The following is a 27,889-nucleotide window of genomic DNA, read 5'->3' as shown; positions in this document are numbered from 1 at the left end:
TTCACCGTGTTAGCCAGGATGGTCTCGATCTCCTGACCTTGTGATCCGCCCGCCTCTGCCTCCCAGAGTGCTGGGATTACAGGCGTGAGCCACCGCGCCCGACTCTTCTATTCCTAATAGAAGCAACCAGTAGCCCTAGCGAAACCACACGTTAATTCCACTCTCGCAGTTCTTTTCCCCAGGGCAAGCAGCAAAAAATGCATTCCCACGAAAGAGCAAGCTCATTCCCAAATCCCGGGTTTCCCACCCCCACAAGCTGTAGGAAAACAGGAGCGAGGCACGTGAATACTTCTTCGGACCTCAGCGATCCCAGAACCTGGCCTTCTAAAACATCCATAGGCTTAACCTCATCATATAACTTAAACAGCCTTCGCAACACCGAGAGCACCACACCGACACCTTCTTATCCAGCCCGGGTTGGGACAAGGGCTCCAACTCCAGACTGCAGTCCTCGGTAGCGCGGTGGCTTCTGGGATCTGTAGGTTCCCGCGGTTCGGCCTTCCTCCCTCGGTGACTCCAATTCCCGGCAGTCAGTGGGCTCCAAGGTCCGCCCTCTTTCTGGAGGAGGAGCTCAGAGCGTAGGGAGGGGGCGGACCCTTGCTCCTCCAGCGCTTGGGCCAGAGTGGTGCGGGCGGCGCGTGGCGGCGACCCCCACGTGGTGGCTTTCTTACGCTAGCCCTCTTTGGTCCTCCTTAACGGCCCGGGCCTGTGGGCCCGCTTCCTGCCGAGATGCCGAAGATCAAGTCAGGGGCCATCGGCCGCCGCCGCGGGCGGCAGGAGCAGCGCCGGGAGCTGAAGAGCGCTGGAGGTGCGGATCCCCGCGAGGAAGCTGGGGTCGGTCGGGTCAGGTCTTCCGGCAGGACCTAGCCTGGGGTGCGGACCGAGACCTGATCGGCGGAGGCCGGTCAGGACCCGCTCCCGTGAGCGCGGAAGGCAGGGGTGGATCCCCGAGTCGGCCGCAGGCCCTGCGCGTCGCCGCTGACTTCCTTTCCAGCTGGAGGATGAACTTATAAAGAGTTTGTCAGTCCTGCCGTGACGTTTTGTGGCCCTGGTTGACGCAGAAATCTTCCCCCTACCCATGCAGCTTTCTTCTCTGGGACTGCCTAATATCTAATCTCAGTAGGAAAATTAAGGCTGTTTCGTGTTCTCTTACAGGACTCATGTTCAACACGGGGATTGGGCAGCACATTTTGAAAAATCCTCTCATTATTAACAGCATTATCGATAAGGTGGGTGTGGAAGAGGAAAGGGAGAGAGTTGTTGGTTTATTAATTTTATTCCTATGAATACATAATTGCAGAAAGCCTGCCTGCCATAAATTAGATGCTCTGTAAATATTTGTTGAATGAATCAAATAATTGTCTAGGATTCACGGGCTGTCTTCTGCATGATAAGCTTCATTTTGTGGGTCTGAGTTTCTCCTGGTTCCCAATTCTGTGTCTTTTTGTGGATTATCTACTTTATAGCTGGACCTTTGTATTTGTTCAAGAGAATTATTCTTCTATTTCTAATCACCTTTTTGATCACTTAGTTTTTATGTACACCACCTATTTATGTCTAAACCACACATTAGAAAGTTTATTCCCCAGAAAAACATATAGTACTACATATAAATTATTTGATGTATGCCAGTACCACATAGAAATTGCTTGGAGTATTACTCCTATCTGAGTTATTGGTGTTCTCTTATGGTTATGGATGATTGGGTGCTAGGAAGTGAAATACACACGGTGCAGATTACACTTACGGTTAAAAGCAAGGAAAGCATCCTGGAGCTGTAGAAAGAGCATTACATAGTTACAGGATCTTGTCAGGCTTCGTGTCATTTGAAAACTGAGAAAAAAGGCCGGGCGCGGTGGCTCACGCTTGTAATCCCAGCACTTTGGGAGGCCGAGGCGGGCGGATCACGAGGTCAGGAGATCGAGACCACCGTGAAACCCCGTCTCTACTAAAAATACAAAAAAAAAAATTAGCCGGGCGTGGTGGCGGGCGCCTGTAGTCCCAGCTACTCGGAGAGGCTGAGGCAGGAGAATGGCGTGAACCCGGGAGGCGGAGCTTGCAGTGAGCCGAGATCGCGCCACTGCACTCCAGCCTGGGCGACAGAGCGAGACTCCCTCTCAAAAAAAAAAAAAAAAAAAAACCTGAGAAAAAAAAAAAAAGGAGGGTCATATACTGTTGTAACCTTTTTAGCTCATAGTTTCCTTTGAGCATCTGATGAAAGCTGTGGCCGTAGAATATTACAGCTGTGTGCAGACATTCAATTTTGTGTATAGTTTCTCCTCTTCTGCATCCTTGAAACCATACATGGGTTGAGAATTGAAAAATCTTCGTCCAACACGCACAGTCCTTTCCCGTTTGAACTTATTGATATGAACAGAGAAGGTAACAAGAGGCTATTGGAATATTTCCAGATAGAAAGCAGAATGCCAATCCCAGAAATGCTGTTCCTGCTTTTCTGACTCCTAAAGTTGAGCAGTATTCCTCCAAGTTAGGAGAGGTCTTAGATTTTCATTTGCACCAAATGTCATTGAGGTGATTTTGTTAACCACATAGATCATGAAGAAATCTAAAAATGGAGTCAGATTAAGAGCTCTTATCGGAGCACATATGAGTAAAGATGTTCAGGCATAAATTAACTTCTGTGTTCTGATGTTGCCAGAAGAGCTATAAAGTGTTTGTGCTTGCTTTTAGGCTGCCTTAAGACCAACTGATGTAGTGCTGGAAGTTGGACCTGGAACTGGCAACATGACTGTAAAGTTGTTAGAAAAGGCAAAAAAGGTAAAAAGGGGATTTAATGTTTGGTATCACAAATGACTATGTTAGCAAGCTCAGTTGGTTTACAATCTAAATATGTTTTCACTAATTGCTATTATTTTAGTAGTAACTCCTGATCCCTTGTTGGAAATTTTGTCTTAGAAAATATGAGATATTTCGGCCAGGTGCGGTGGCTCACGCCTGTAATCCCAGCACTTTGGGAGGCTGAGGCGGGTGGATGGCTTGAGCCTAGGAGTTCAAGACCAGCCTGGGCAACATGGTGAAACCCCATCTCTACAAAAAATTGGCTGGGCATGGTGGTGCATGACTGTAGCCCTGGCTAGCAGGGAGGCTGAGGTGGGAGGATTACCTGAGCCTGGGAAGTTGAGGCTCCAGTGAGCCATGATCCTGCCACTTCACTGCATCCTGGGTGACAGAGTGAGACCCTGTCTCAAAAAAATAAAAATAAAAATAAAGATAGATCTGGGAGCCGAACAGAGTAAGGAGCACATTGTTTACTGTGTAAACAGGTCTATATAGAAGTAGGGCCAGGAACTGTGGCCCACATCTGTAATCCCAGCACTTTGGGAGGCTGAGGCAGGAAGATTGCTTGAAGCTATGAGCTTGAGACCAGCCTGGGCAACAAAGTGAGACCCAATCTCTGCAAAAAATAAAAAAGAGGTTGGGCATGGTGGCTCCTGCCTATAATCCCAGCACTTTGGGAGGCCAAGGTGGGAGGATTGTTTGAGCCCAGGAGTTTTGAGACCAGCCCAGGCAACATAGGGAGACCCATCTCTATAAAAAATAAAGAAAGGAAATTAGCCTGATGTGGTGATACACACCTGTGGTCCCAGCTGCACAGGAAGGTGAGGTGGGAGGATCCCATGAGCCCAAGACTTCGAGGCAGCAGTGAGCTATGATAGCGCCACTTCACTCCAGCCTGGGCAACAGAGTGAGACCCCATCTCTTAAAAAAAAAGTTTTTTTTTTTAATAAAAATAAAAGAAGTCAGTGAAACCTCAGCTGAAATTGCAATAAAATTTCAATTTCGGCCTTATTTGACATCCATTTTCATTTACTTGAGAAGTTATCTATGCCATGTATTGTGTATCTCAGTAGATGTGACATACTAACAGTAAGAGCAATTGCATTGTACGCTCTTCTCTAACAACACTGACTGCACAGACATGTGGTGTATTTTTTTCATCATCTGTTGAATTACAAAGCATGGAGACAGATGAAACATGATTCTATTGATTATATGCGTAGAACTCTCACATAATCTGGTTGTCTATTTTTCTGGGTGGTGGTGTTTGTTTGTTTGTTTTTGAGATGGAGTCTTGCTGTGTTGCCAGGCTGGAGTGCTGTGGCACGATCTCGGCTCACTGCAACCTCTGAGTCCCTGGTTCAAGCAATTCTCCTGCCTCAGCCTCCTGAGTAGCTGGGATTACAGGCACGTGCCACCACGCCCAGATAATTTTTGAATTTTTTAGTAGAGACAGAGTTTTACCATGTTGGCCAGGCTGGTCTCGATCTGAACTTATAATCCAGCCACCTCAGCCTCACACCTGGCTTTTTTTTTTTTTTTTTTTGAGATGGAGTCTCACTCTGTCGCCCAGGCTGGAATGCAGTGGCACGATCTTGGCTCATGGCAACCTCCGCCTCCAGGGTTCAAGCAATTCTCCTGCCTCAGCCTCCTGAGTAGCTGGGATTATAGGTGCCCACCACTAGGCCCAGCTAATATTTTGTGTTGTTTCTGTTTTTGTTTTTGTTTTGAGACAGAGTCTCTCTCTTGCCCAAGCTGGAGTGCAATGGTGCGATCTTGACTCATTGCAACCTCTGCCTCCCAGGTTCAAGCAATTCTCCTGCCTCAGCCTCCCGAGTAGCTGGGATTACAGGCGCCTATCACTGTACCCAGCTAAATTTGTATTTTTAGTAGAGATGGGGTTTCGCCATGATGGCCAGGCTGGTTTCAAACTCCTAACCTCAGGTGATCTGCCTGCCTCAGCCTCCCAAAGTGTTGGGATTACAAGCGTGAGCCACTGCACCTGGCCTAATATTTTGTATCTTTAGTAGAGATGGGGTTTCACCATGTTGGCCAGGCTGATCTTTAACTCCTGACCTCGTGATTTGCTCACCCCAGCCTCCCAAAGTGCTGGGATTACAGGCGTGAGCCACTGCACCCGGCCCGTTTTTGTTTGTTATTTGAAGTATGTGAGTACAATTGAAGGAATATTGATGGTAGAAATGGGAAAAGAAGTTTGTCACGTAAATCATGTAAGAGTTCCTGGTGGGATAAAAATAAAAGATTTATATTCCATAATTAATCTAATTTTTATTTTTTTTTAATTAGGTTGTTGCTTGTGAACTTGACCCAAGGCTAGTAGCTGAACTTCACAAAAGAGTTCAGGGCACGTGAGTATACATAATAGAATTAAAGTGCATTTCAATCTCATGAAACAACATTCTTTTTACATTTCTTCTTTTCTCATCAGGCCTGTGGCCAGCAAACTTCAAGTACTGGTGGGTGATGTGTTGAAAACAGATTTGCCATTCTTTGATACTTGTGTGGCAAATTTGCCTTATCAGGTATGTCCTCACATTTTCAGGAACGTCATACTAGGTGTTCCTCTGACGTGTCTTTCCCAGAAATAACTAGTTAATTCTCTTACAGATCTCTTCGCCTTTTGTCTTCAAGCTGTTGCTACATCGACCTTTTTTCAGGTTTGTGACAAAAGACTAGAGTTACTGCCAAATTTTGAAAGACTTACAATTCAGGTGGTGAACATAGCCAAAAATGAGTCAAGTCAGTTGAAAAACTACTGAAGAATTTTTGTAGGAAATGTTGATTTGTATGGAGGTCTTTCTCTCTTTTTAATTGAGAGGTTATTTGGGGGTAGTGTGCTGGAAGTCCTGCTTCTGAGACCAGACAGCCTTTCCCTATTTTTGAATCTTCCTGCCGTTAAGCCTAGGTTAGAATTTTTATTACCTTATGTCTAGACAATTGCAGTGGCTTCCTAACTGGTCTCTAGTATAAGAGGTCTTCAAAAAGTTCATGGAAAATGTGTATTATGAAAAAAACTATACATGGATTTCAAAATTTTTTTGCACAAAATAAACTCTGTACTAACTGAACAGGATCTAGTGTGAGGCACTGAGAAGGATAAGACATCAGTTTGAAAAGAGCCCCTATCAGAGCAACATGAACTCTGCTAAAATTGAAGTAAGAACAAACATCCAATTTATGGTGAAGCCTGGTTGGAAGAATGGTGAAATCATTGATGCTTTACAAAAAGTTTATGGAGTCACGCCTGTAATCCCAGCACTTTGGGAGGCCAAGGCGGGCAGATCATGAGGTCAGGAGATCGAGGCCATCCTGGCTAACACGGTGAAACCCCGCATCTACTAAAAATACAAAAAAACTAGCTGGGCATAGTGGCGGGCGCCTGTAGTCCCAGCCACTCGGGAGGCTGAGGCAGGAGAATGGCGTGAACCCGGGAGGCGGAGCTCGCAGTGAGCCGAGATCGCACCACTGCACTCCAGCCTCGGAGACTGAGTGAGACTCTGTCTCAAAAAAAAAAAACGAGTTTGTGGGGACAATATCCCAAAGAAATCAGCAGTTTACTAATGGATAACTCGTTTTAAGAAGGTCTGAGACAATGTTGAAGATTAAGCCTACAGTGGCAGACTGGCCACATCAATTTGTGGGAAAACATTCATCTTGTTTGTTCCCTAAGTGACGAGGAACAACATTTAACAGCACAAACAATAGTCAACACTATAGACATCACAGTTGGTTTAGCTTACACAATTCTGACTGCAAAATCAAAGTTAAACAAACTTTCTACTTGATAGATGCCAAAACTGTCACACCCTCTTTTCTGAAAGATTTTATGAAAAAACAAACAAAAAAAATTGTACTCAAATCAGCTGCAGATAAAAGCAGAGCTTCCAGTGGAAATTTTACATAACTGGGATCAAGATCCTGAAACATGGGTGGGTGCAGTGGCTCACACCTATTATCCTAGCACTCTGGGAGGCCGAGGCGGGCAGATCACTTGACATCAGGAGACCAGCCTGGCTAACATGGTGAAACCCCATCTCTACTAAAAATACAAAAATTAGCTGGGCATGGTGGTGGGCGCCTATAATCCCAGCTACTCGGGAGGCTGAGGCAGGGGAATCGCTTGAACTCAGGAGGCGGAGGTTGTAGTGAGCTGAGATTGTGCCACTGCACTCCACACTCCAGCCTGGGCAACAGAGCGAGATTGTCAAAAAGGAAAACAAGATCCTGAAACATTTCTTCAAAGAATTACAAAGAATTGTAAAGGAGATGAAATATGGCTTTACCAGTGTGATCCTAAAGACAAAGCAGAGTGAAAGTAATGCCTACCAAGAAACAGAGTGGCTCCAGTCAAAGCAGGAGACCAGTCAAGAGCAAAGGTCATAGCGACAGTTTTTTTTTGACTGCTCAGGGCATTTTGCTTGCTGACTTTCTTTAGGACCAAAGAATGAAAACATCTGCTTATTACAAGAGTGTTTTGAGAAAGTTAGCTAAGGTGTAGCAGAATAACTCCCGGGAAAGCTTCCCCAGAGATTCTTCCACCATAATACTTCTACTCCTTCCTCTCATCAGACGAGGGCAATTTTTCAAGAGTTTCAATGGGAAATGGTTAGGTATCCACCTTACAGTCCTGATTGGGCCCCTTCTGACTTATTTTCTTTTTATTTTATAAGACAGTCTTGCCCTGGTGCCTGGGCTGGAGAGCAGTGGTGTGATCCACACTCACTGCAGCCTCCCCTTCCTGGGCTCAAGCATTCCTCCCACCTCAGCCTCCCAAGTAGCTGAGATTACGGGCATGTGCCACCACACCCAGCTAATTTTTGCATTTTTTTTAGAGATGGGTCTTGCCATGTTGCCCAGGCTGGTCTCCCACTCCTGAGCTCAAGTGATCTGCCCACCTCAGCCTCCCCACATGCTGGGATTATTACAGGCATGAACCATGGTGCCCGGCCCTTCTGATTTATTTTCGTTTCCTAGTGTTAAAAAATCTTGAAAGGGCACTCTTTTTTCTTCAGTTAATAATGTAAAAAAAAAAAAAAGACTGCAGTGACATGACTAAATTCCCCAGAGCCTCAGTTTTTTTGATATAGACTAAAATGCTGGTATCATCATTTACAAAAGTGTCTTCAACTTGATGGAGCTTATGTTGAATAATAAAGTTTATATTTTTTCTTTTTTTTTTTTCTGAGACAGGCTGGAGTGCAGTGGTGACATCTCAGGTCACTGCAACCTCAGCCTCCCTGGGCTGGGCTCAGATGATTCTCCTACCTCAGCCTCTTGAGTAGCTGGGACTGTAGGGGTGTACCAGCATGCCTAGCTAATTTTTGTATTTTTTTTAGAGAAGGGGTCTCACCATGTTCAGCCCAGGCTGGTCTTGAACTCCTGAGCTCAAGCGATCTGTCCGCCTTGGCCTACTAAAGTGCTGTGATTATAGGTGTGTGCCACTACACCAGCCTTATTTTTATCTTTTAACTCAATATTTCCATGAACTTCGGAGTCACTTTCTACATTATATACTAGTGGCTTTCAAACTGCAAGTCAAAAACTAGTGGTTATAAAGTTAATGAGTCGTGACCATCTTTTTTTTTGTAATCACATGGAATAGAATATATCACAGGGCATTGCATGTATCCAGGTGATTATGGTTTCATGAAACTTTTGTTTTGAAATGCAATATAAACACGTATACATACAGACATTTGTGGCTTGGCTTGCAATGCCAAATGTATTTTTAGTGTGACTCATTTCAAAAGTTTGAATGTCAGAGTATAGCTTTGAAGATGCTCTTCTGTTTGTTAACCCCTACAAAGTCTTCCCCATTGCCTGCTGAATAAAGTCTACATCTTCTGGCTGGGCGTGGTGACTCATGCCTGTAATCCCAGCACTTTGGGAGGCCGAGGTGGGCGGATCACCTGAGGTCAGGAGTTCCAGACCAGCCTGGCCAACATGGTGAAACACTGTCTCTACTAAAAATAGAAAAATTGGCCAGGGATGGTGGCGTGTGCCTGTAATCCCAGCTACTCGGGAGGCTGAGGCATGAGGATCACTTGAACCTGGGAGACGGAGGTTGTAGTGAGCCGAGATTGCGCCATTGCATTCCAGCCTGGGCGACAAGAGCAAAACTCCGTCTCAAAAAAAAAGAAGTCTACATCTTTTAACCTGTCAAATCAAGGAAACATTGAACATCACAGTCTGCCTCTTCAGTCTCACCTCTTCCTTAAGGGTGTTTGCTACCCCATAAATCTATTTCTGCTACTGAAACAATTTTATTTCACTTTGTTTTCATAGAAGAGGTGATGGACTAGTGCTGATTTGAAACATCTTCTCATCCAGTCATTAAAGGCTTATATTTGCAAGCTATCTTGCCATGAGGAGTACAGTAATTATAAAAACAAAGCCAGCTCTCTCATTCTATGGCAATAAAAAAGGCTGAAAGTGTTGTCCTACCTTATAATCAGCTGCCAATGCTTTGCTGTTTCTCTCCCAAGAAAATTCATTGCAGTTAAAATTCATTTATAGTTGACAATGACCATTTTCCTTATTCCTTTCTGCTTTCTTTTCAGGTGTGCTATACTTATGTTTCAAAGAGAATTTGCCCTCCGACTGGTTGCAAAACCTGGAGATAAGTTATACTGCAGACTCTCAATTAATACACAGCTGTTGGCACGTGTGGACCATCTAATGAAAGTAAGTGAATTTTGTTTTCTTTCTCTTTTTTCTGAGATAGAATCTCACTCTGTCACCCAGGCTGCAGTGCAGTGGCTCACTGCGATCTCTGCCTCCCATTCTCAAGCAATCCTCTCGAGTCCCAAGTAGCTGGGACTAGAGGTGTGCGTCACCACGCCTGACTAATTTTTTGGTATTTTTTTATAGACACAGAGTTTTGCTATGTTGCCCAGGTTGGTCTTGAACTCCTGGGCTCAATGATCCATCTGCCTTGGCCTCCCAAAGTGTTGGGATTACAGGTGTGAGCCAAAGTGCCCAGCCAGTGATTTTTATTATTGAAATAATCTAGCTTAACTCATCCTTGAGCATCTAGTTGTGCCTTCTGTGAGGATGGCATCTTTGGTTACTAAATAAAAGTTGCCTTTGAGAGTACTACTTAAATACTTTTTCATTAACAGGTTGGAAAGAATAACTTCAGACCACCTCCCAAGGTGGAATCCAGTGTTGTAAGGATAGAACCTAAGAATCCACCACCACCCATCAATTTTCAGGTGAGGTTAAAATACTAGCTCATTCAATAAAGGAAAAAAAAGTCCAGGCGGGAAGATGTGTGTCTATAGCAGCAGAAAAATACTGAATCAACCTAAATATTCAAACATAGGAAAACGTTAATTAGGACACATCCCTGTGCTGAAGTAGATGGAATAATTTGATGCAAGGTAGTTATGAAGTGAGACCCAGTCTCAAAAAAAAAAAAAATTGAATAAAACTTGGAAAACAAGGTAAAATGAAAATAGTTGTTTTAAAGTAGTATTATGGGTAACATGTTTTAATTGTAATTATTTTTGAGATTTCAAAACAAGAAAGAAGACCACTTGATATAAAACCTTACTACAGCCACATTAGAGAAAAACGTGATTGTGTGTGTGGTCAGCTGGTGGCAAATGGAGTGGTTTGTCAGTAACTCCTTCAAGGAGGTTTAGGTGTGTTACACAGGCAGTATCTGAAGTCATGTCTGTTTTGAATCTTATTTTTGAAAATGACACTTAGATTTAAATAAATGCCATGTTCTTTGTTCAGACGTGGGACCATTTTGTTTTTCCTTCTCTTTCTTTTTTTAAGGTGGGGTTTCACTATGTTGCCTAGGCTGGACTTAACTTTTGGTCTCAAGCGATCCTCCCACCTCAGCCTCCTGAGTAGCTGGTACTATAGGCATGCAGCACTGTGCCTGGCTTTATTTTTTCAAATTAAAAAAAAAAACTGTCATGCTTTGACCATTGTCAAAAAAAAATTCTGAGGAAAAGACATATTCAGTGAAATGCACCAAAGTGCAAAAATCAAATGTATGTCTTACTTTTGCGCGTGTGTGCCAGCCAGATCAAGATTACAGAACATTTTCTTCACTTTAGAAAGTTTCCTTCGATTGTATATATTAAAAGACAAAATAATACCTAGCAGGCATAGACAAGAACAAGAAGTTTGTAATTTGAAGAAAATGTCTATCTTCTATTTCAGGAATGGGATGGTCTAGTAAGGATAACCTTTGTTAGGAAAAACAAGACACTCTCTGCTGCATTTAAGTAAGTATTACACTAATTTCTAATGTATAAAGGACCAGTGCTCCAGATACTATGCTAGAATTTGGTCCTTTTCCTGAGCAGCTACCCTAAAGCATAAAGATTATGGGTCCAGACAAACTTCACCTTTTTAACTATTTTTAGAGCTTGGGAGGCAGGAGAACTTAATAAAGAAAGTTTGTTGGAGTTAAGAGTCAGATCACATTTTTTGGCAAAACAGGAAAACACTCCCAAACTCTCACCATACATCTGCTCTAGTTTTTTGTTGGAAAAATGAGGTGATGATGGACCCCTTCCACACTTGTGAAGGATATGTGTCATCTTATTAACCTGGGAAAATGCAACTCATCAATTTGGGGTTCAAGGGTAAAAGAGAGGTGAGACACAGTTTTACAGGGCTTGGAGATTTTTTTTTAGAGGATTTTTTGTGGAGAGTCTAGAACTTCTCTAAGAATTTAAGAGGTATTTATCAGGATTTTGCACTTTAAATATATTTAGTGTTTGCTTCGTAAGTTTAAATATTCAACAACTTTTAAAATTCCTTAATTTCACCATACAGAATATAGATTTAATTTCATCTAAAATGAAACTATTGCTTAAATGGCTTATATATTAGTTAAAAAAAAGTTTAAAAAAGTAAGAAATTACTCTGACTTTGGAATAATAACAGTGGCATCACTTCTTTATGCTATAGATCAAGTGCAGTGCAACAACTCTTGGAAAAAAACTACAGAATTCACTGTTCAGTCCATAATATTGTAAGTTAGAAAATGTTCCTGCAGTTTCATTGATTTGTTTTCTTTTAAAATGTCCATTTTTATTCTTGTCAATCTAGCATGAGATTATTTTATACATTCCATAGGATCCTTAAAAGACAATATATAATGTGTAACTAGCACAATTTTGACTTGAATTCTGACAGGTCAGTGCTGCTGTGTATCCTGTGAAACAGATATGAACAACTTTGATTACTCCACCCTGTCATCTAACTACTGACAGTTGTTTTTAGCCATAACAAGAATCGGATTCAGCAGTTAGTTTCCTTAAAGCTGTAGATATGTGTAGCTTGCACAACTTAAAATAATTGTGTACCATTTACTGTCCTCTGAATTGTGACCATGTCTTGTTTCTTGCTCACATAGCAGTTACAAATACAGTTATTACTTTCTTTGTAAGTTTAATACCCAGAAATTGAAATAGAATAAAGTTCATATGGCTCAATAGCAGATTTCTGGTCGTGAGCCTCATGCTTATCATTTGTGTAACAGTGTGTGCAATGTGATGTTTGCTAACTTTTTAGCTTCCAGTTTAATTAGACAGAACAGAGAGAGATAAAGGCCAATTTTCTTTTTATTTTTTATGACTCAGAACCTATATGGTTTAATGTATCACAATACTATCTCCATTTTCTCTTTTATGGGCAAAAAGTCATTAGGTAATCTGCCTAAGTATAATAGAAAAAAATTAAGCTAGATTAAGAAAAATATTTGGATAAAATATGTGAATTAAGTGTAAAATCCTTAATATTCCCAAGGCTTGGGCAGGTCACCTCTCTGAGAAAAATGAGGTGGTTAAGGTCAAATCTGTAGGAAGAAAATGCATTATTTTGAAAGGAGTAACAGTTGCTTTAAAATTTCATTTACAATTTTAATTATTTGTGAACTCTGAAACTAATAACTATTTCAGAATTTTAAAGAAGAAAATGGCTAATATAGACAGGATTACTAATTCAAGGTATTCCAGGTTTTTGTTAATAAAGATCAGCCACTTTTAATTAGAGATCCAAGTCTTATGTAAAAATCAGGCTTTCCAAAGTCTCATTAACAGATATATTAAAGGTGACTATTTTATGACTTACTGAACTAAAAAAAAGAGTCAAGGTGACCTCATTAAAGATATGTCGTTCATTTATTCTGAATCTTATATTGATAGATAATACCAGAAGATTTCAGCATAGCAGATAAAATACAGCAAATCCTAACCAGCACAGGTTTTAGTGACAAACGGGCCCGCTCCATGGACATAGATGACTTCATCAGGTAATTACATTTTTGTTTTCCTAAGTGTTTACATTTCTTTACTGTGACACCTTCAGATTAGAGGTTTTAAAGGCTTTTAAGCGGTATAAGGTGCTACCTGGGAGAGTTATTGCATAGCACTTCCATGGCATGGAATAGTATTTGGTGTAGAAGATGGAGGCTAGTTAGCTGCAGCAGAATGAACATTTTCTTTAAGAACAGTAGTAAAGAACAGTCCGAGCCAGAAGATTGCCTTTGTGTTAATGTGGTGTGCAGGTTCTTCCCTTCCTGCTCCCTCCCCAACTCTCATTCATAGTCTTAGTCTTAATAGCTTATCCCTCCAAAATAGTCCATAAGGTAGAAAAATCATAATACATGTAACTGGATCTGATTTTTAAAATTTTCTCACTGGGAATAGCTGTTGTTAAATCAATCTTAAGAATACAATGATGCCAGTTAGAATCCTACCTGGTTATCCATTTAGTAATAATGTAGTTAGTTTTGTAGCCTGAGGCAAGTTCTACACTTCTCAAGTAAAAAGCTGTCATAATTATCTAGGTAATTTAGACCAAAATTTGTTTTGCTTGAATTAAGCAAGTAAGTCTATGAAAACAGAATAAGGCTTCAATTAATTACCCAGGTAATTACTAACCTGTACTTACTGTTTTTAATCATTAAGATGTTAACTTTCAGAAGGTCTTGCCTATTTAGCCAATTCACTTTTAAAGCTTCCATGTTCTAGAGGCTGAATAAAAAATGAGAGTAGATTGTTCTAAAAGTCATTGGTTTGACTTTTTCTAAGCTGGAAACACAATTCTATATAACTAAGTCAAATGGAGTTTATATTTTCTTGGCTGGCTAGCAGTACTACTGAGTCTTTTTAGATGTTAATCCTAGGCATTGAATACTATTCATAAATATCTACTTTGCTTTTTTAGAAATTTATCTGGACCTGTTTCTGTGGGCCAGCCTAAACATAACCTTGGGTCTAAAGAGAAATATTTTGTCTTTTTCTTCATTTTCACTAAATTTCCTCAAAGTTATCGGGCATGTGCAGTTTACTAACTAGAATCTATTAAGTACATAGGTATCTACAGAGAGAAACAATGTGTATTTAATTTGAATATAAACAACAGCTCAAGAGAGGAAGAAGGGGCATGTAAGATTGGTTATTCATCTGACTCCTGCCAATTCCAAACAGCTTCTTGTTCAGTTACCTTGAAACAAATGCCAGTGAGTTCGTAGGCCTGGGATAAAGAAAATCTAAGATAATTTTAGTCAAATTCATTACGACATAAAGGCTATAATGAAAGAGGCACCAACATGGCATGGTTTTAACCAATACATATGTTATAAATTTAGTCAGACAGTAACATTTCTTTTTTTTTTTTTTTTTTTTTTTTGAGACAAGAGTCCTGCTCTGTCACCCAGGCTGGAGTGCAGTGGCACAGTCTCAGCTCACTGCAACCTCCGCCTCCCAGGTTCAGGCAAGTCTCCTCCCTCAGCCGCCCGAGTAGCTGGGATTACAGGCATGTGCCATCATGCCAGGCTAATTTTTGTATTTTTAGTAGAGACGGGGTTTCACCATGTTGGCCAGACTGTTCTCGAACTCCTGACCTCAGGTAATCCACCCGCCTCAGCCTCCCAAAGTGCTGGGATTACAGGCGTGAGCCACCGCGCCCAGCCAGTAACGTTTCTTTAATAACTAGTATTAGGAGTGTGTGGGCTCTGTAAGCATGCTGTATTCATGTTTTAGTATTAATGATATAGAACTATATACCATTATGTGCTACAAATTAGCTTTTCAGTACCATTCCATTTTGGTTTCTTTTTTCAGATTGCTACATGGATTCAACGCAGAAGGTATTCATTTTTCCTAGGTATTTGGAAAACAGAAATTTTCAAGGTCAAGAAAAGAAATGAATTTTGTATTTTTTGTATTTGAGAAGATAATGCTTTTGCTTTACTGAGACATTATTTACTTGACTATTTGTGGTTCAATACTACTACTGTTGTCACCATTTATGATTCTGAATTTTAAAGTTGGAAAGTTCTAAGTATCAAAGTTTTTAATATATATTGCTGGTCCAGTCTATTCATAATAATCTTCAAGTTCAGGAGCCGCAGAGACGCACAACTGTACACTTAACTTATCATTTCTAACAGTTTATTGTATAAAGATGTTACTCTTCTATTTACTGTTATATACTGTGAGGCCTTCTTTAGGCCTTTAGCTCTGTTCCTCCAGTAATAAAAAAGTTAAAATATGCTTCACTAGTCACACATTCCCCATACCATTTCGTGTTATTCACATTCCCCGTACCATTTCTTTTTATTCACATGTACAGTAAAACAATTGTTTCTTAAATTATTTTTATTTTGGTTCTCTCATTCTCTTCCCTATTTATCCTACACAGTATGATTTTCTACCTCTTTCGCTATCCTATAGCATCAGAGACTCAGGGTTCTGGGTAAGCCCAAGTCTGCTACTGCCACCGTGCAGTGCCAGGCATATTAAAGGGCATGACTCCCTACATGTACAATGAGGAAGCTAAACTGGAATGAAATTAACAATAAAATTATCTTTTTTTATGGTTCTTAGGGAGATAACTATAGGCTTAGCAAAATTTCAGAGGGTTTTGTAATTGAAACTGGTTTCAACTTCAGAAAAACAGCCATTTCCCATAACTACAGGTTCCCAGTATTCCTATGATTTCTGGACAATTAAAATTTCCAGTACTTTTTTCATATACCTGGTGCTTAGTTTTAAGCTATTTTAAAACTGTCAGATTGAGAATTTCAATAGATGTCATAAACAAGTTTTATTAGCTACTACGTTTAAATCAATATAATACTAAGTGCTGTTAATATACTATAACAGAGTTATAGTAGCTATTTTGTTTCTATAAAAAATTAATAAAAATATCTTTATTGATATTTGGCTTTTTTTTAATACCTAACTTAATAGAAGGAGTGGTCCAATTAATTTAACAAAGCCAGATTTTGAAATCTGGCTTCAAAGTCATATAGTAAATGTTACTACATAATTAAAATAATGCTTGTTCTTATTGTATAATCCAGAACAAAACCATCAAGCTGCTTTTGTTCAACAAATATATGAAATATACATAAGAGTAGATTTTTCTTTTTGTTTAATTTCACAAAACTATTTTGCAAAGTTCACTTGCATCAACTCTATCCTTATAGTAAAAATTTTAAGATTTAACTCGGCTTTCTCAGGTTATTTCCCTCTACCCCTATGAACTGCTGAGTTTTAGTTCTTTTTCTGGCCTTCAGTTTTCACTATCTGTAAAGCTGAAGGACTGTATTATACTACCTCCAATATCTTTTCTGGTACTAATTTTTAAAATACCTGATCAGAATGAAGCCATCATAGTGTAAGGCAGCGTATTTGTCTATAAGGAGACTTTCCAAAGACAGTACCCATCCTATGCAAATAATAAATTTGAAGCTAATCTGTTGTGCTTTAAAATGAGCAAATTCACATGTCTTTATTGCCCTTTGAAAGTCAGTTAATCTCAAAAACTACCTTTTTTAAATATCCTCTGCAAGGTCAATTGTAACAGTTCTCTATCCTTCCTCTTCCCTTTGAAATAAACACAAATAGAATATATCTTACAGCTGCAAGAAAACCTGAGTCCTTTCCAAAACAAAGGTGACTGAAGTAAATTATCTCTAAAACTTATTCCATAGACTTCATTTATTAATAAGCATATTGTGAAAATCTACACTTGTTTTAGATTTCATGTTTACAGAGCTTTTCACAATTGTATTAGGATCTTTCACAACTACTCTCTGGGTTTTATGAACAGTAAAGAAAAGAATCTGGCTCATGTGACTCTCTATTCATAGCTCCCCTCTGGCTCCTGTGAAGGAGCTGATAGTTCCCTGGAGGAAATAAATCAAAACAAGATATCCTTGGGAGATTTTTAGCTGTTAATCTACTCCTGGACCCCATCCTGGGAACTGAGGGAAAACTCCTAGAGAGATATACAAATCTTTGAACAAAATATTTACATGAAAAGTGGCCAGTTTTCTTCCTTGGAGTAGCAATCTGTAAAAATAAGTGCTGCTGTTTAAAAAGTAGCATGCCCTACACCAATGTATTAGTGAGAATTTGGCGATTCTCACCAAACAATGAAGTTTCACATTTGGTACTGGATGGAGCTTGGGTTAGATCTGCCTTTTAAGGCAAAGTCAACTCTTTCAGCTTAATTCTTTTTCAAGGGAGTAATGTACTGTCTACACTTGGCTTAAACTAACTTCTATTATGGACTACTTTCAATGTACATGTAAATGTTCATGCATCAGAAGCCAATTTCCTTTAACAGTACATAGAAAAGGTATATTTTGGGGTGCTAATGAACACTTCAAATTAAGTAATGATATTGGTAAGGATCAAATTGCACTATTAGTCTTGTTAATACCACACTGGCACACACACGGCATATATATGTATTTTCCTAAGATAAAACTCTTCTCAGAATTTCATTACTTTTTATTATACACCGACTAGTTTATATTTTAGTTCTTTACAAAGAAAATGCTAAGAAAAGTTATAATCACATGTTATATGGTTTTAAAATCATAATTCCAGATTTCTTTACATATAAGATGGAATGGTCCAGCAGCTATATCCACTGTCACAGACTTTAGTTCCGTTCAATGATATGGCACATCCTGCAAAATTAACTAGTCACACACAAAAAATGTCTCAAATACAGTAAAAATGTACACACAAAGGTAATTTACAATGACAAGGAATGTAATTTTTCTTGGCTGTGCTTCAGAAATTTAGGGTCAATAGCCTTAATCAAGGCACAAAGCAGGAAAAGGTGAGCACAGCTGTCTCTAGGAGTGGGCAAGGTATGTACAATCACTGATGAGGTATGCATGCACGCAAAGGATTTAAAACTGCTCAGTCACACTACAAAAATTGAACTGAGTTAAAAGGAAATGCTGTGGCTTCCCCCTACTATCTGGCTCTGGATTGAGTCCACAGTCTTACTTCATCAAATAGAAAATAAAACTGACAAGGATCTCCAAAAGTAAATCACTATTTGCGTAAATGAAACAAAATGCTTCATTAATCCCAATTCTTGGTTGTGCCTCCTGGACTAGAAGCATTTTGTAGACAAAAGAGTGTTTCACAAAATTGAAATGTAATTCAGGTGAAGGACAAAACATTTTCCACAGACACTTAAAATTCCAAACTTTCAAATGGCCCTTACAGCTGAACCGTTGTATGTTACAGTAGTGAAGGTTCTGGGGATCCTTTAGCAGCAAATGCCGGTTTAAAGGGCACGGGGTCTCTTCGGGTTGATTTGCTTGCTGGCTTGTTCCTCCTCTTGTAGAGCTGCACGGAAAGATTTCACTTTATCTTGGAAAAAGAAAAGAAAGAGGGAATAAGTATTGTATTACATGCAATAAGAGTTTACAACTTTATGGGTTCGATAAGTCAGCTGTGTTATTTCCTAACAGTAACTCGGTATTTTTCCTTTTGTTCTTTGTTGTCTAGAAACTCAACTAAATAGAATGCTCAACTATTGCAAAAGTTTTTTGTTACAGATTTCCAGAAATACCTATTTTTCTATATCTTTCAATAGCTTTCTGTTCTGTTTGGCACATTTACAGTTCTCTTTTAATTTATTGGAATTCCTCCTGGAGTATAGGCAGGTTTCACATTGTAAAATACATAGTTTACCTTTTTTTTTTTTTTGAGATGGAGTCTCACTCTGTCACCCAAGCTTGAGTGCAATGGTGCGATGCTCACTGCAACCTCTGCCTCATGGGTTCAAGCAATTCTCCCACCTCAGCTTCCCAAGTAGCTGGGATTACAGGCATGCACCACCCGCCCAGCTAATTTTTGTATTTTTAGTAGATACGGGGTTTTACCGTGTTGGCCAGGCTGGTCTCAAACTCCCAACCTCAGGTGATCTGCCCACCTTGGCCTCCCAAAGTGCTACGATTATAGGCATGAGCCACCGTGCTCGGCCCCCCTATTTTACCTTTTTTAAGCTATGAACATTTAAAATATATTTGAATTTTTAGAAATTTACATTTTGTCCTCATTGTGAGGAAGGGGGATTGTGAAGGGGGGATGACTAAATGATATATTTCTTGATTTTACGCATTTTTCTGGTCATGTACTGATCTAGAGTCATGTAAAAACTAGAAATAGGTTAGTAAATTGTCAGACAAATTACACGCAGCTGTGAAGATAAGATATCTTTCAATAACAGTGGCTCTCAACTGGATATGATTTTTGGCCCTCAGCGGGCATTTGGTAATGTCTAGAGACATTTTTGGTTACCGCAACTGGTGTGGTGCTACTGTCATGTAGTGGACAGAGATCAACGATGCTGGTAAATATTGTACAAGGCACAGGATAACACTCCTCAACAAAGAAATGCCTAGCCCCAAATGTTAACAGTGTCAAGGTTACGAAACCCTACTCTGTAGCTTCAGAATAAAGTTGGAATCTCAATTTTCCTCCCCTTTTTGAAAGTACAGTGATGTCTAAAAAGTTAACTTTTTTGAAATGAATTTAAGAACTTCTAGATTTGGTGCTCTCAAACTGTTCTGTTTTTTTTTTTGAGATGGAGTCTCACTCTGTCACCCAGGTTGGAGTGCAGTGGCGTGATCTTGGCTCACTGCAACCTCCGCCACCCCCCCACCCGCCCAGGTTAAGTGATTCTCCTGTCTCAGCCTCCTGAGTAGCTGGGACTATAGGCATGTGCCACCATGCCTGGCTAATTTTTGTATTTTTAGTAGAGACGGGATTTCACCATGTTGACCAGGCTGGCCTTGAACTCCTGACCTTGGGTGTCTACCTGCCTCAGCCTCCCAAAGTGCTGGGATTACAGGTGCCCGGCCCAAATTTTTCTTATAAATCCCAAATTTATCTCTGGGTGGTTAAAAAAATTCTAAGGACTGAATAATGCAATATATCTAGATAGTGATTTCTTAAAAGTTACGGATATGCTTGATATACATGAAATTTGAGAAAAGGAAAGGAAGTCAATTAAGTTGAATGCTACAGAGAAAAAATACCAGAGTGCATTATGATCTGTCTTCTGAATAAAATGGATACAGAAGCTGATTGTGAATTATTGCAGATTAGAAAAATGATCAAAACAATTTAAATAAAGGGTTGAATATGAACAATATGAGAAACAAATGAAAATTTTAGTTCAACAGTCACTGCTGACTTTACAAAATATGATTTCAAATAACCAACTTCATAACCAGTCAGCAACATATATGTGTTGAACATCTCATCCAAAAATCTGGCCGGGCAGGCCTGGCATGGTGGTTCACGCCTGTAATCCCAGCATTTTGGGAGGCCGAGACGGGCGGATCACAAGGTCAGGAGATCGAGACCATCCTGACACGGTGAAACCCCGTCTCTACTAAAAATACAAAAAGTAGCCAGGTACAGTAGCACACGCCTGTAATCCCAGCTACTCAGAAGCCTGAGGCAGGAGAATTGCTTGAACCTGGGAGGCGGAGGTCGCAGTGAGCTGAGATTGCCACTGCACTCCAGCCTGGGTGATAAAGCAAGACACTATCTCAAAAAAAAAAAAAAAAAAAGCCAGGCTCGGTGCCTTACACCTGTAATCCCAGCACTTTGGGAGGCCTAGGCAGGTGGATCACCTGAGGTGAGGAGTTCAAGACCAGCTTGGCCAACACTGTAAAACCCTGTCTAGATACAGAAGTTAGCTCGGCGTTGTGGCACCTGAGGTGAGGAGTTCGAGACCAGCCTGGCCAACATGGTGAAACCCCGTCTAGACACAGAAGTTAGCTGGGCATTGTGGCACGTGCCTATAATCCCAGCTACTCGGGAGGCTGAGGCAAGAGAATTGCTTGAACCTGGGAGGCGGAGGTTGCAGTGAGCTGAGATCGTGCCATTGTACCCCAGCCTGGACAATAAGAGCAAAACTCCATGTCAAAAAAAAAAAAAAAAAACCTGAAACCTGAAGTGTTCCAAAAATTCCAAACTTTTGGTATAATGCACAAATTCAAAAATCTGAAATCCAAAACACTTCTTGTTCCAAGCTTTTCACATAAGGGATACTCAACCTGTATACATACTTCAAAACATCATGTTGTACCTATTACATACATTTTAATCTGTCAACTCTTAATTTTTTGAGACAGGATCTCACTGTGTTGCCCAAACCAGAGTGTAGTGGCATGATCCTAGCTCACTGCAGCCCCAAACTCCTGGGATCAAGTGATCCTCCCACTTCAGCCTCCCAATAGCTGGGACTACAGGCAGGCGCCACCATACCTGGCTAATTTTTAAATTTTTTTTAGGGATGGGATCTCTGTGTTGCCCAGGCTGGGATGTCAATTTAAATAAATGAATAAATTTAAAAGAAAAATAAACCTTCAAAACAACTAATCAACATCACAGAGGGCCTCCTTAAAAAAATTAAGCAGCTTATTTACTGCCCCAAATTAGGAATTTCATTCTGGTTTATGCTGGATTGTGTGTACACACACATCCAGATGGTCACTCACACATAAACAGAGCCAACAGTGTACAAATGCCTAAGAAATTAACACATAAAGAAATACATAGCTGAAGCTACTAAAAAACCAAAAGGACACAGCTTAGTAGGTAAGGCACATGCTTCTCTTCATGAGTAAGGTACAGAGGGTAGTCATCTTGACACTTCCTTCATTTAAAAAAAAAAGTGGCAGAGGCCAAGTGTGGTGGCTCATGCCTGTAATCCCAGCATTTGGGGAGGTCAAGGCAGGAGGAATGCTTGAGCCCAGGAGTTTGAGACCAGCCTGAGCAACATAGCAAGACCCCATCTCTACAAAAAATTAAAAATTAGCTGGGTGTGGTGGCTTGCGCCTGTAGTCCCAGCTACTCAGGAGACTGGGGTGGGAGGACTGCTTGAGCACAGGAGGTTGAGGATGCAGTAAGCCATGATCACGCCCCTGTGCTCCAGCATGGGCAACAGAATGAGACCTGAAAAAAGATAATTCTCATAAGCGTCAGCCTACCAAACTAAAGATCTGAATAGGTACATCAAATTTATAAATTTGTTAAAAACACATCTTCTCTCTTTAAGATGACTGTCTTCTTAAAATGAGAGAAAACTTGAAATGCTATGCCATGACGTTTAGAAAAACCACAATGGTTAGTTGTCTTTGTACCTCTGGAAAATAGGTGCTAAACAGTGCCCCTAATTTTCACTTCATATGTCCTCTTGCAATATGAAGAAGCCCTCTCACTAATATACATACCAATACCAATCAGATTTCAAACATTAAAATGGAAAAAGAATTACCCCGCAGTTCAGTTAAAATGTCTATTTTTTGCTCAAGAATAGCTTCAAGTTGTGTAGCATATGAATCGACATCATAGTCTACTTCTTCAGTCATCTCTAAGAGAGCCTTTTCATCTTCTAACCACCGAATAGATTCCTACAAGGACAAAAATTCGATAATCCAATAAGCTTCTTTGTAAAACAGAAACCAAATTACAATTCTGTTAAACATAATCAAACATACTTAAGATAGTATTCTCTAAATGTCAATAGACGTAAAACATCTTTATTCACAGACAGTATAATTAAGAAATACAGTTGACTCTGGAACAACATGGGTTTAAACTGTTGGAGTTGACTCTGGAACAACATGGGTTTAAACTGTTGTCAGTTACGCTGAGTGTGCCTGCCTCTCCTGCCAGCCCTGAGACACCAGGCCCAGCCTGCCTCTTCCTCCTCAGCCTACTCAATGTGAAGATGATGAGGATGAAGACCTTTATGATGATGCTCTTCCACTTAATAGTAAACATAATTCTCCTTCCTTACGATTTTCTTAATACCATTTTCTTTTCTGTAGCTTACTTTGTGGTAAGAATACCTTATATTACATATGTAACATACAAAATATGTACTCACAGACTTTTATGTTATTGGTAAGGCTTCTGGTCAATAGTCTAGTTAAGTTTTAGAGGGGCTCAAAAGTTATATATATTTCCAACTGTGCTGGGGGTTAGTGTCTTTAACCCCCTGCAGTTTCCAAGGGTCAACTGTATGTCTTCAAAATCTAACAAACACATGAAAGATGGGCTGAGCAAGATCATTTCATTTCTCTACTTTTACTCTACTTTGGATGGGAATTTTGGGGAGGGAATGCATCAAATACATCAATATTAAAGAGGAGAGTAAGTCTCAAAACCTCAATATCCATCCCTGAAACAGGGGAAGAATGTGCATAATAAAGCTACTGAGCACTTTGATGGGGGCTATGGTAGCCTAGAACCTGACAAATTAACATATCCAATTACAGACTCACAGTGGTTGGGCCAAGAGGTAATAATAAATTCCAGCTGGCCATGGTGGCTCACACCTGGAATCCCAGCACTTTAGAAGGCTGAGGCAGGTGAATCACTTTGAGGTCAGGAGTTCAAGATCAGCCGGGCCAACATGGTGAAACCCTGTCTCTTCTAAAAATACAAAGAATTAGCCAGGCGTGATGGCACACGCCTGCAATCCCAGTTACTTGGGAGGCTGAGGCAGGAAAACAACGAACCCAGGAGGCAGAGGTTACAGTGAGCCGAGATCGCGCCATTGTACTCTAGCCTGGGCGATCTCAAAACAAAAAACAAAACAAGACCAGATCATTCTGAATTAAAGAGCTATTTGGACATAAAAGCTCTTATACGTGGATTTGCTTTTAGGATGCATACAATCTCAATTTTCCAAACATCAATTGACTTTAATGACTAATTATAATTAGACTATATAGCACCAGACAGAACTGGTTAACCTAGGTATGTGTCTTGATTAGGAAACATATATTAATTAGAAAACACAAATATACTCCAATTTTCCTTTTTTTTTTTTCTGAGTTTCACTCTTGTTGCTCAGGCTGGTGTGCAATGGCACAATCTTGGCTCACTGCAACCTCCGCCCCCTGGGTTCAAGCAATTCTCCTGCCTCAGCCTCCCGAGTAGCTGGGATTACAGGCATGCGCCATCATGCCCAGCTAATTCTGTATTTTTAGTAGAGACGGGGTTTCTCCATGTTGGTCAGGCTGGTCTCGAACTCGCAAACTCAGGTGATCCACCTGCCTCGGCCTCCCAAAGTGCTGGGATTACAGGTGTGAGCCACCGCACCTGATCATACACTCCAATTTTTCTTTCCTTTTCCTTCAGCTGTACACTTAATTTTGGTTTAACAAAAAACCTTATTTTGCGAAATGGCAGATCATATTACAGAGAAATGATATAGAGAATTGTAAAAATAATACTGGGTTGAAAGTCAGAACACCTAATTTTACCAATAAACAGCTGTGAGACTTTATCTAAAAAATGGCAGAGTGGGAAATGATGGTCTTTATATGATACCTTGTTCCAAAAGGGCACAGATGACACTTTTCTTCTTGTTTTTAAATAGAGATGAGGTTTTGCCATGTTGCCTAGGCTGATCTGTAACTCCTGGGCTCAAGCAATCTACCCACCCTGGCCTCCCAAAGTGCTGGGATTACAGGTGTGTAATTTTCTTAAATTATTAGCATCCATTCTCTACTTAAACACCTGGTCTTCTAAAGAGAGTCTCATAGTAAGAGTTTGACTAAAACTCTAGAGTTTTTGTTTTTTTCTCACTCTGTTGCCCAGGCTGGAGTGCAGTGGTGTGATCTCAGCTCACTGCAACTTCCACCTCCCAGGCTCAAGGAATCCTACCTCAGCCTCCCAAGTACTGGGACTACAGGCACGCTATATATACCTCACCCAGCTAATTTTTGTATTTTTTGTAGAGACAGGGTTTCACCATGTGCCCAGGCTAGTCTTGAATTCCTGGGCTCAAGTGATCCACCCTCCTCGGCCTCCCACAGTGCTGGTATTGCATGAGCCACTGCGCCTGGCCAAACTCTAATAGTTTTTGTTTTTTTTTTTTTTTTTTTTTTTTGAGACGGAGTCTCGCTCTGTCGCCCAGGCTGGAGTGCAGTGGCGCAGTCTCGGCTCACTGCAAGCTCCGCCTCCCGGGTTCACGCCATTCTCCTGCCTCAGCCTCTCCGAGTAGCTGGGACTACAGGCGCCCGCCACCACGCCCGGCTAATTTTTTTGTATTTTTAGTAGAGACAGGGTTTCACCGTGGTCTCGATCTCCTGACCTCGTGATCCGCCCGCCTCGGCCTCCCAAAGTGCTGGGATTACAAGCGTGAGCCACCGCGCCCGGCAACTCTAATAGTTTTAATGAACGTGTATCCTAATCTGACATAAAGTGTTCTCTGTCATTTTTGAGCCCTTTATCCAGGTTCTTGAATGGCCTAGAGCTGAAGTTCCTTTGTTTAATGACAAAGATTCCTTCAACATCAAAGAAGGAATACAGGTCAACAAGGGAGGCAGTTATTGTTTTTTTCTCAAGAAGTGTTCATAGTATTACAGGAGGGTGGGGGTGGCTGCAAGTCAATTGTATAGACTTCGTAAAGATGTCCAAATGATATCTTCACTCCCTCAAATGTCACCATGATAGGACATTTTCTTGTTTAAAAAAAGGGGAGTAGAGTATCATATAGTAAATACTTTTAACAGGTTGAATGCATAATGGATGAATGCCTAAGGAGTTACCGCTACAGGTGGTGACATAACACCCTTCCCTCAACTTGCCGCTGACAGCTCAGAGCAGTAACTCTCCATCTCCTGAAGTAGTCTATCTTTTCTGCAACAACTGATACTTCCTCAACTGCTCCAAAACTCTTTAAAAGAGTTTTTCTTAACTACTATCAAATACATTGGCCTAACATTTAGAAAGAAGCACTAGTGGGCAGAAGTGACACTCTTCCCTAAAAATGGACAAATGACAAAAACCAGTAAGGGGGACGGGAGGTAAATAAAGTAGAACATTTCACCATGGTGCAAAGAAATGTTATTTGTAGCCATCATTCATTGTATTAAAAACTTGCCATGTCACATGCCCTACAAATACACATATACATATATACAAACAAGTATTTTTTAAGGAATAGTGTGATATTTAAGGAATTATGAAAAATTCTTAATTTATCTCAAGAAATATTTTGAAGGAAAGTCCTGTCTTACTTTACCTGAAACACTGCCCTGTGATCTTCTACAACTTGTTCTTCCATTTCTACCATTTGTGAAACAGCTTCATGGAAAGTAAACAACTGTGGAGAGACTTCTTCTTCCTTAAAATAAAAATAGTTAAGAAATTATGATATAGTGTGTATTTTAAATGTTATAAAAGTAGTTTTTTTAATTTGTAAAAATATCATTTAGAAATTGAAGAGGCTTGAATGGTAAAGGCTAGTAAAATATATATAAAAGGCAAAGCCACGATTTCTTTCTTTGGGTAAAAATATTTATGCAACTCTCAATAAGACAACTAAAACTTGGATGAGTAGGGAATATTTTTCTCTTAGCCCAAGCTTTATTGCCGAACTACGCTGAAAGACTCTCTTTTGGAACAGCCCAACTTTTCAAAAATACAGTTATTACAGGCTGTAATGTATGAAATATTTCCTCAGTATTGTCTACTTTTCACTAACAATTTAATTTACATGTTTATCTTGTTTCTTTCCTTAAAAAAGATATGAAGATAGTATCTTTAGATGATATAAAGAAAATGTCTTTCATGACTATCAAATTAGTGTTGCAAAGGCCTTAACTCTTAACTAACATTAATTTCTTAAATATACTATAGAATATATTTATACCAGTTTTTATAGAAATTTCAATGGACAATCACAATTTTACTTCATCAACAACAAAAAACATATAGTTGACTCTATAACAATACATGTTTGAACAGTGCTTGTCCACTTATATCTGGTTTTCAACCAATGCAGACTGAAAATACAGTGTTTGAGAGATGTGAAACCTTCATATTCAGAGGCCCGACTTTTCATATTTGCAAGTTCCACAGGGCCAGCTGTGGGACTTGAGTATGCACAATTTGGGTATATTCAGGCAGTCCTGGAACCAATCCTCCATGTATAACTGAGGGACAACTATATACAATATATTCATATTTTTGTCCTACAGCAAGTCAGAGCTTCTCTGATCCCAGGCCATGTTCAGATGATGATTAAAAAACAAAACAAAACAAAACAAACAACCAAAAAAAAACTTCGGCTGGGCGTGGTAGCTCACTCCTGTAATCCTAGCACTCTGGGAGGCTGAGGTGGGCGGATCACTTAAGGTCAGGAGTTCAAAACCAGCTTGGCCATCATGGTGAAACCCCGTCTCTACTAAAAACATAAAAAATTAGCTGGGCATGATGGTGTGCACCTGTAATCCCAGCGACTCGGGAGGCTGAGGCAAGAAAATCACTTTAACCCAGGAGGTGGAGATTGCAGTAAGCTGAGATCGTGCCATTGCACTCCAGCCTGGGTGACAGAGCAAGATTCCATCTCAAAAAAACAAAACAAAACAAAACAAAAAAAAACAACTTCTCCGATCTCTAGAGCGTGTCTTAGATGCTGTTCCATTTTAATCTACTTTGTTAAGACAATATAGCAATAATAATATGTACACACGCACCAATACTTAAGTAAAGGCTAATGCTGAGTCATCGCAAGATAATTCCCTGGGTGTGGCAAAGGTGACAGAAATGCACACTCTCTCAAACATGGAGGCTGTAAAAACTCATGATGTCATACTCCCCTGGATTAGTTCTGGTCACCTAACCTCTCCAAATTAAGGATCTACAAAGGCCCAACAGATGCAATAATAAAATAGAAAGATATGTATAGGGAGTACTTATCTTGCTCTGGTTTTCCACATCTTTGGGAGGTAACACATCTA

The 27,889-nt window shown here is 40.2% G+C and overlaps 2 protein-coding genes across 6 annotated transcripts in view; one reads left to right on the top strand and one right to left on the bottom strand.

The window, feature by feature from the left end:
* The first annotated feature begins 589 nt into the window (after positions 1 to 589).
* DIMT1 (DIM1 rRNA methyltransferase and ribosome maturation factor) lies at positions 590 to 15,446 on the top strand. Of its 2 annotated transcripts, none has more exons than XM_032145220.2 (12): positions 590 to 808; positions 1,156 to 1,229; positions 2,692 to 2,778; positions 5,107 to 5,168; positions 5,249 to 5,342; positions 5,428 to 5,477; positions 9,381 to 9,504; positions 9,942 to 10,034; positions 10,999 to 11,063; positions 11,755 to 11,818; positions 12,993 to 13,099; positions 14,916 to 15,446. In XM_032145220.2, the coding sequence occupies exons 1-12, from the start codon at positions 730 to 732 to the stop codon at positions 14,956 to 14,958; spliced, it is 942 nt and encodes a 313-aa protein (XP_032001111.1). In that variant the 5' UTR covers positions 590 to 729; the 3' UTR covers positions 14,959 to 15,446. The 2 variants fall into 2 exon arrangements, with proteins under 2 accessions (XP_032001111.1, XP_058289779.1); XM_058433796.1 differs by lacking the exon at positions 590 to 808 and adding an exon at positions 910 to 1,020.
* A 2,130-nt stretch (positions 15,447 to 17,576) lies between these two features.
* The window catches only part of KIF2A (kinesin family member 2A), an 81,007-nt gene continuing 70,694 nt past the window's right edge, over positions 17,577 to 27,889 (bottom strand). For all 4 annotated transcript variants that reach the window (XM_032145216.2, XM_032145218.2, XM_032145217.2 and 1 more), the window contains 3 exons: positions 26,170 to 26,271; positions 22,405 to 22,540; positions 17,577 to 18,479 (listed from right to left, as the gene is read on the bottom strand). In XM_032145216.2, the coding sequence (XP_032001107.1) occupies positions 18,394 to 18,479; positions 22,405 to 22,540; positions 26,170 to 26,271 (324 nt within the window). In that variant the 3' untranslated portion in view covers positions 17,577 to 18,393. The remainder of the gene's footprint in view (positions 18,480 to 22,404; positions 22,541 to 26,169; positions 26,272 to 27,889) is intronic.

This window comes from Hylobates moloch, unplaced genomic scaffold (assembly GCF_009828535.3).
Source record: "Hylobates moloch isolate HMO894 unplaced genomic scaffold, HMol_V3 SCAFFOLD_23, whole genome shotgun sequence".
NCBI lineage: Eukaryota > Metazoa > Chordata > Mammalia > Primates > Hylobatidae > Hylobates > Hylobates moloch.
The sequence above is the reverse complement of the archived record's forward strand: the minus strand, read 5'-3'. Positions and strand labels throughout refer to the sequence as shown.

Excerpts from the sequence above, each read along its gene's own strand:
- DIMT1 (XM_032145220.2), top strand. The coding sequence starts at position 730 with ATGCCGAAGATCAAGTCAGGGGCCATCGGCCGCCGCCGCGGGCGGCAG. Across the intron at positions 2,779-5,106 it reads TGTTAGAAAAGGCAAAAAAG|GTTGTTGCTTGTGAACTTGA; the intron begins GTAAAAAGGGGA and ends TTTTTTAATTAG. Across the intron at positions 11,819-12,992 it reads ACTGTTCAGTCCATAATATT|ATAATACCAGAAGATTTCAG; the intron begins GTAAGTTAGAAA and ends TTATATTGATAG.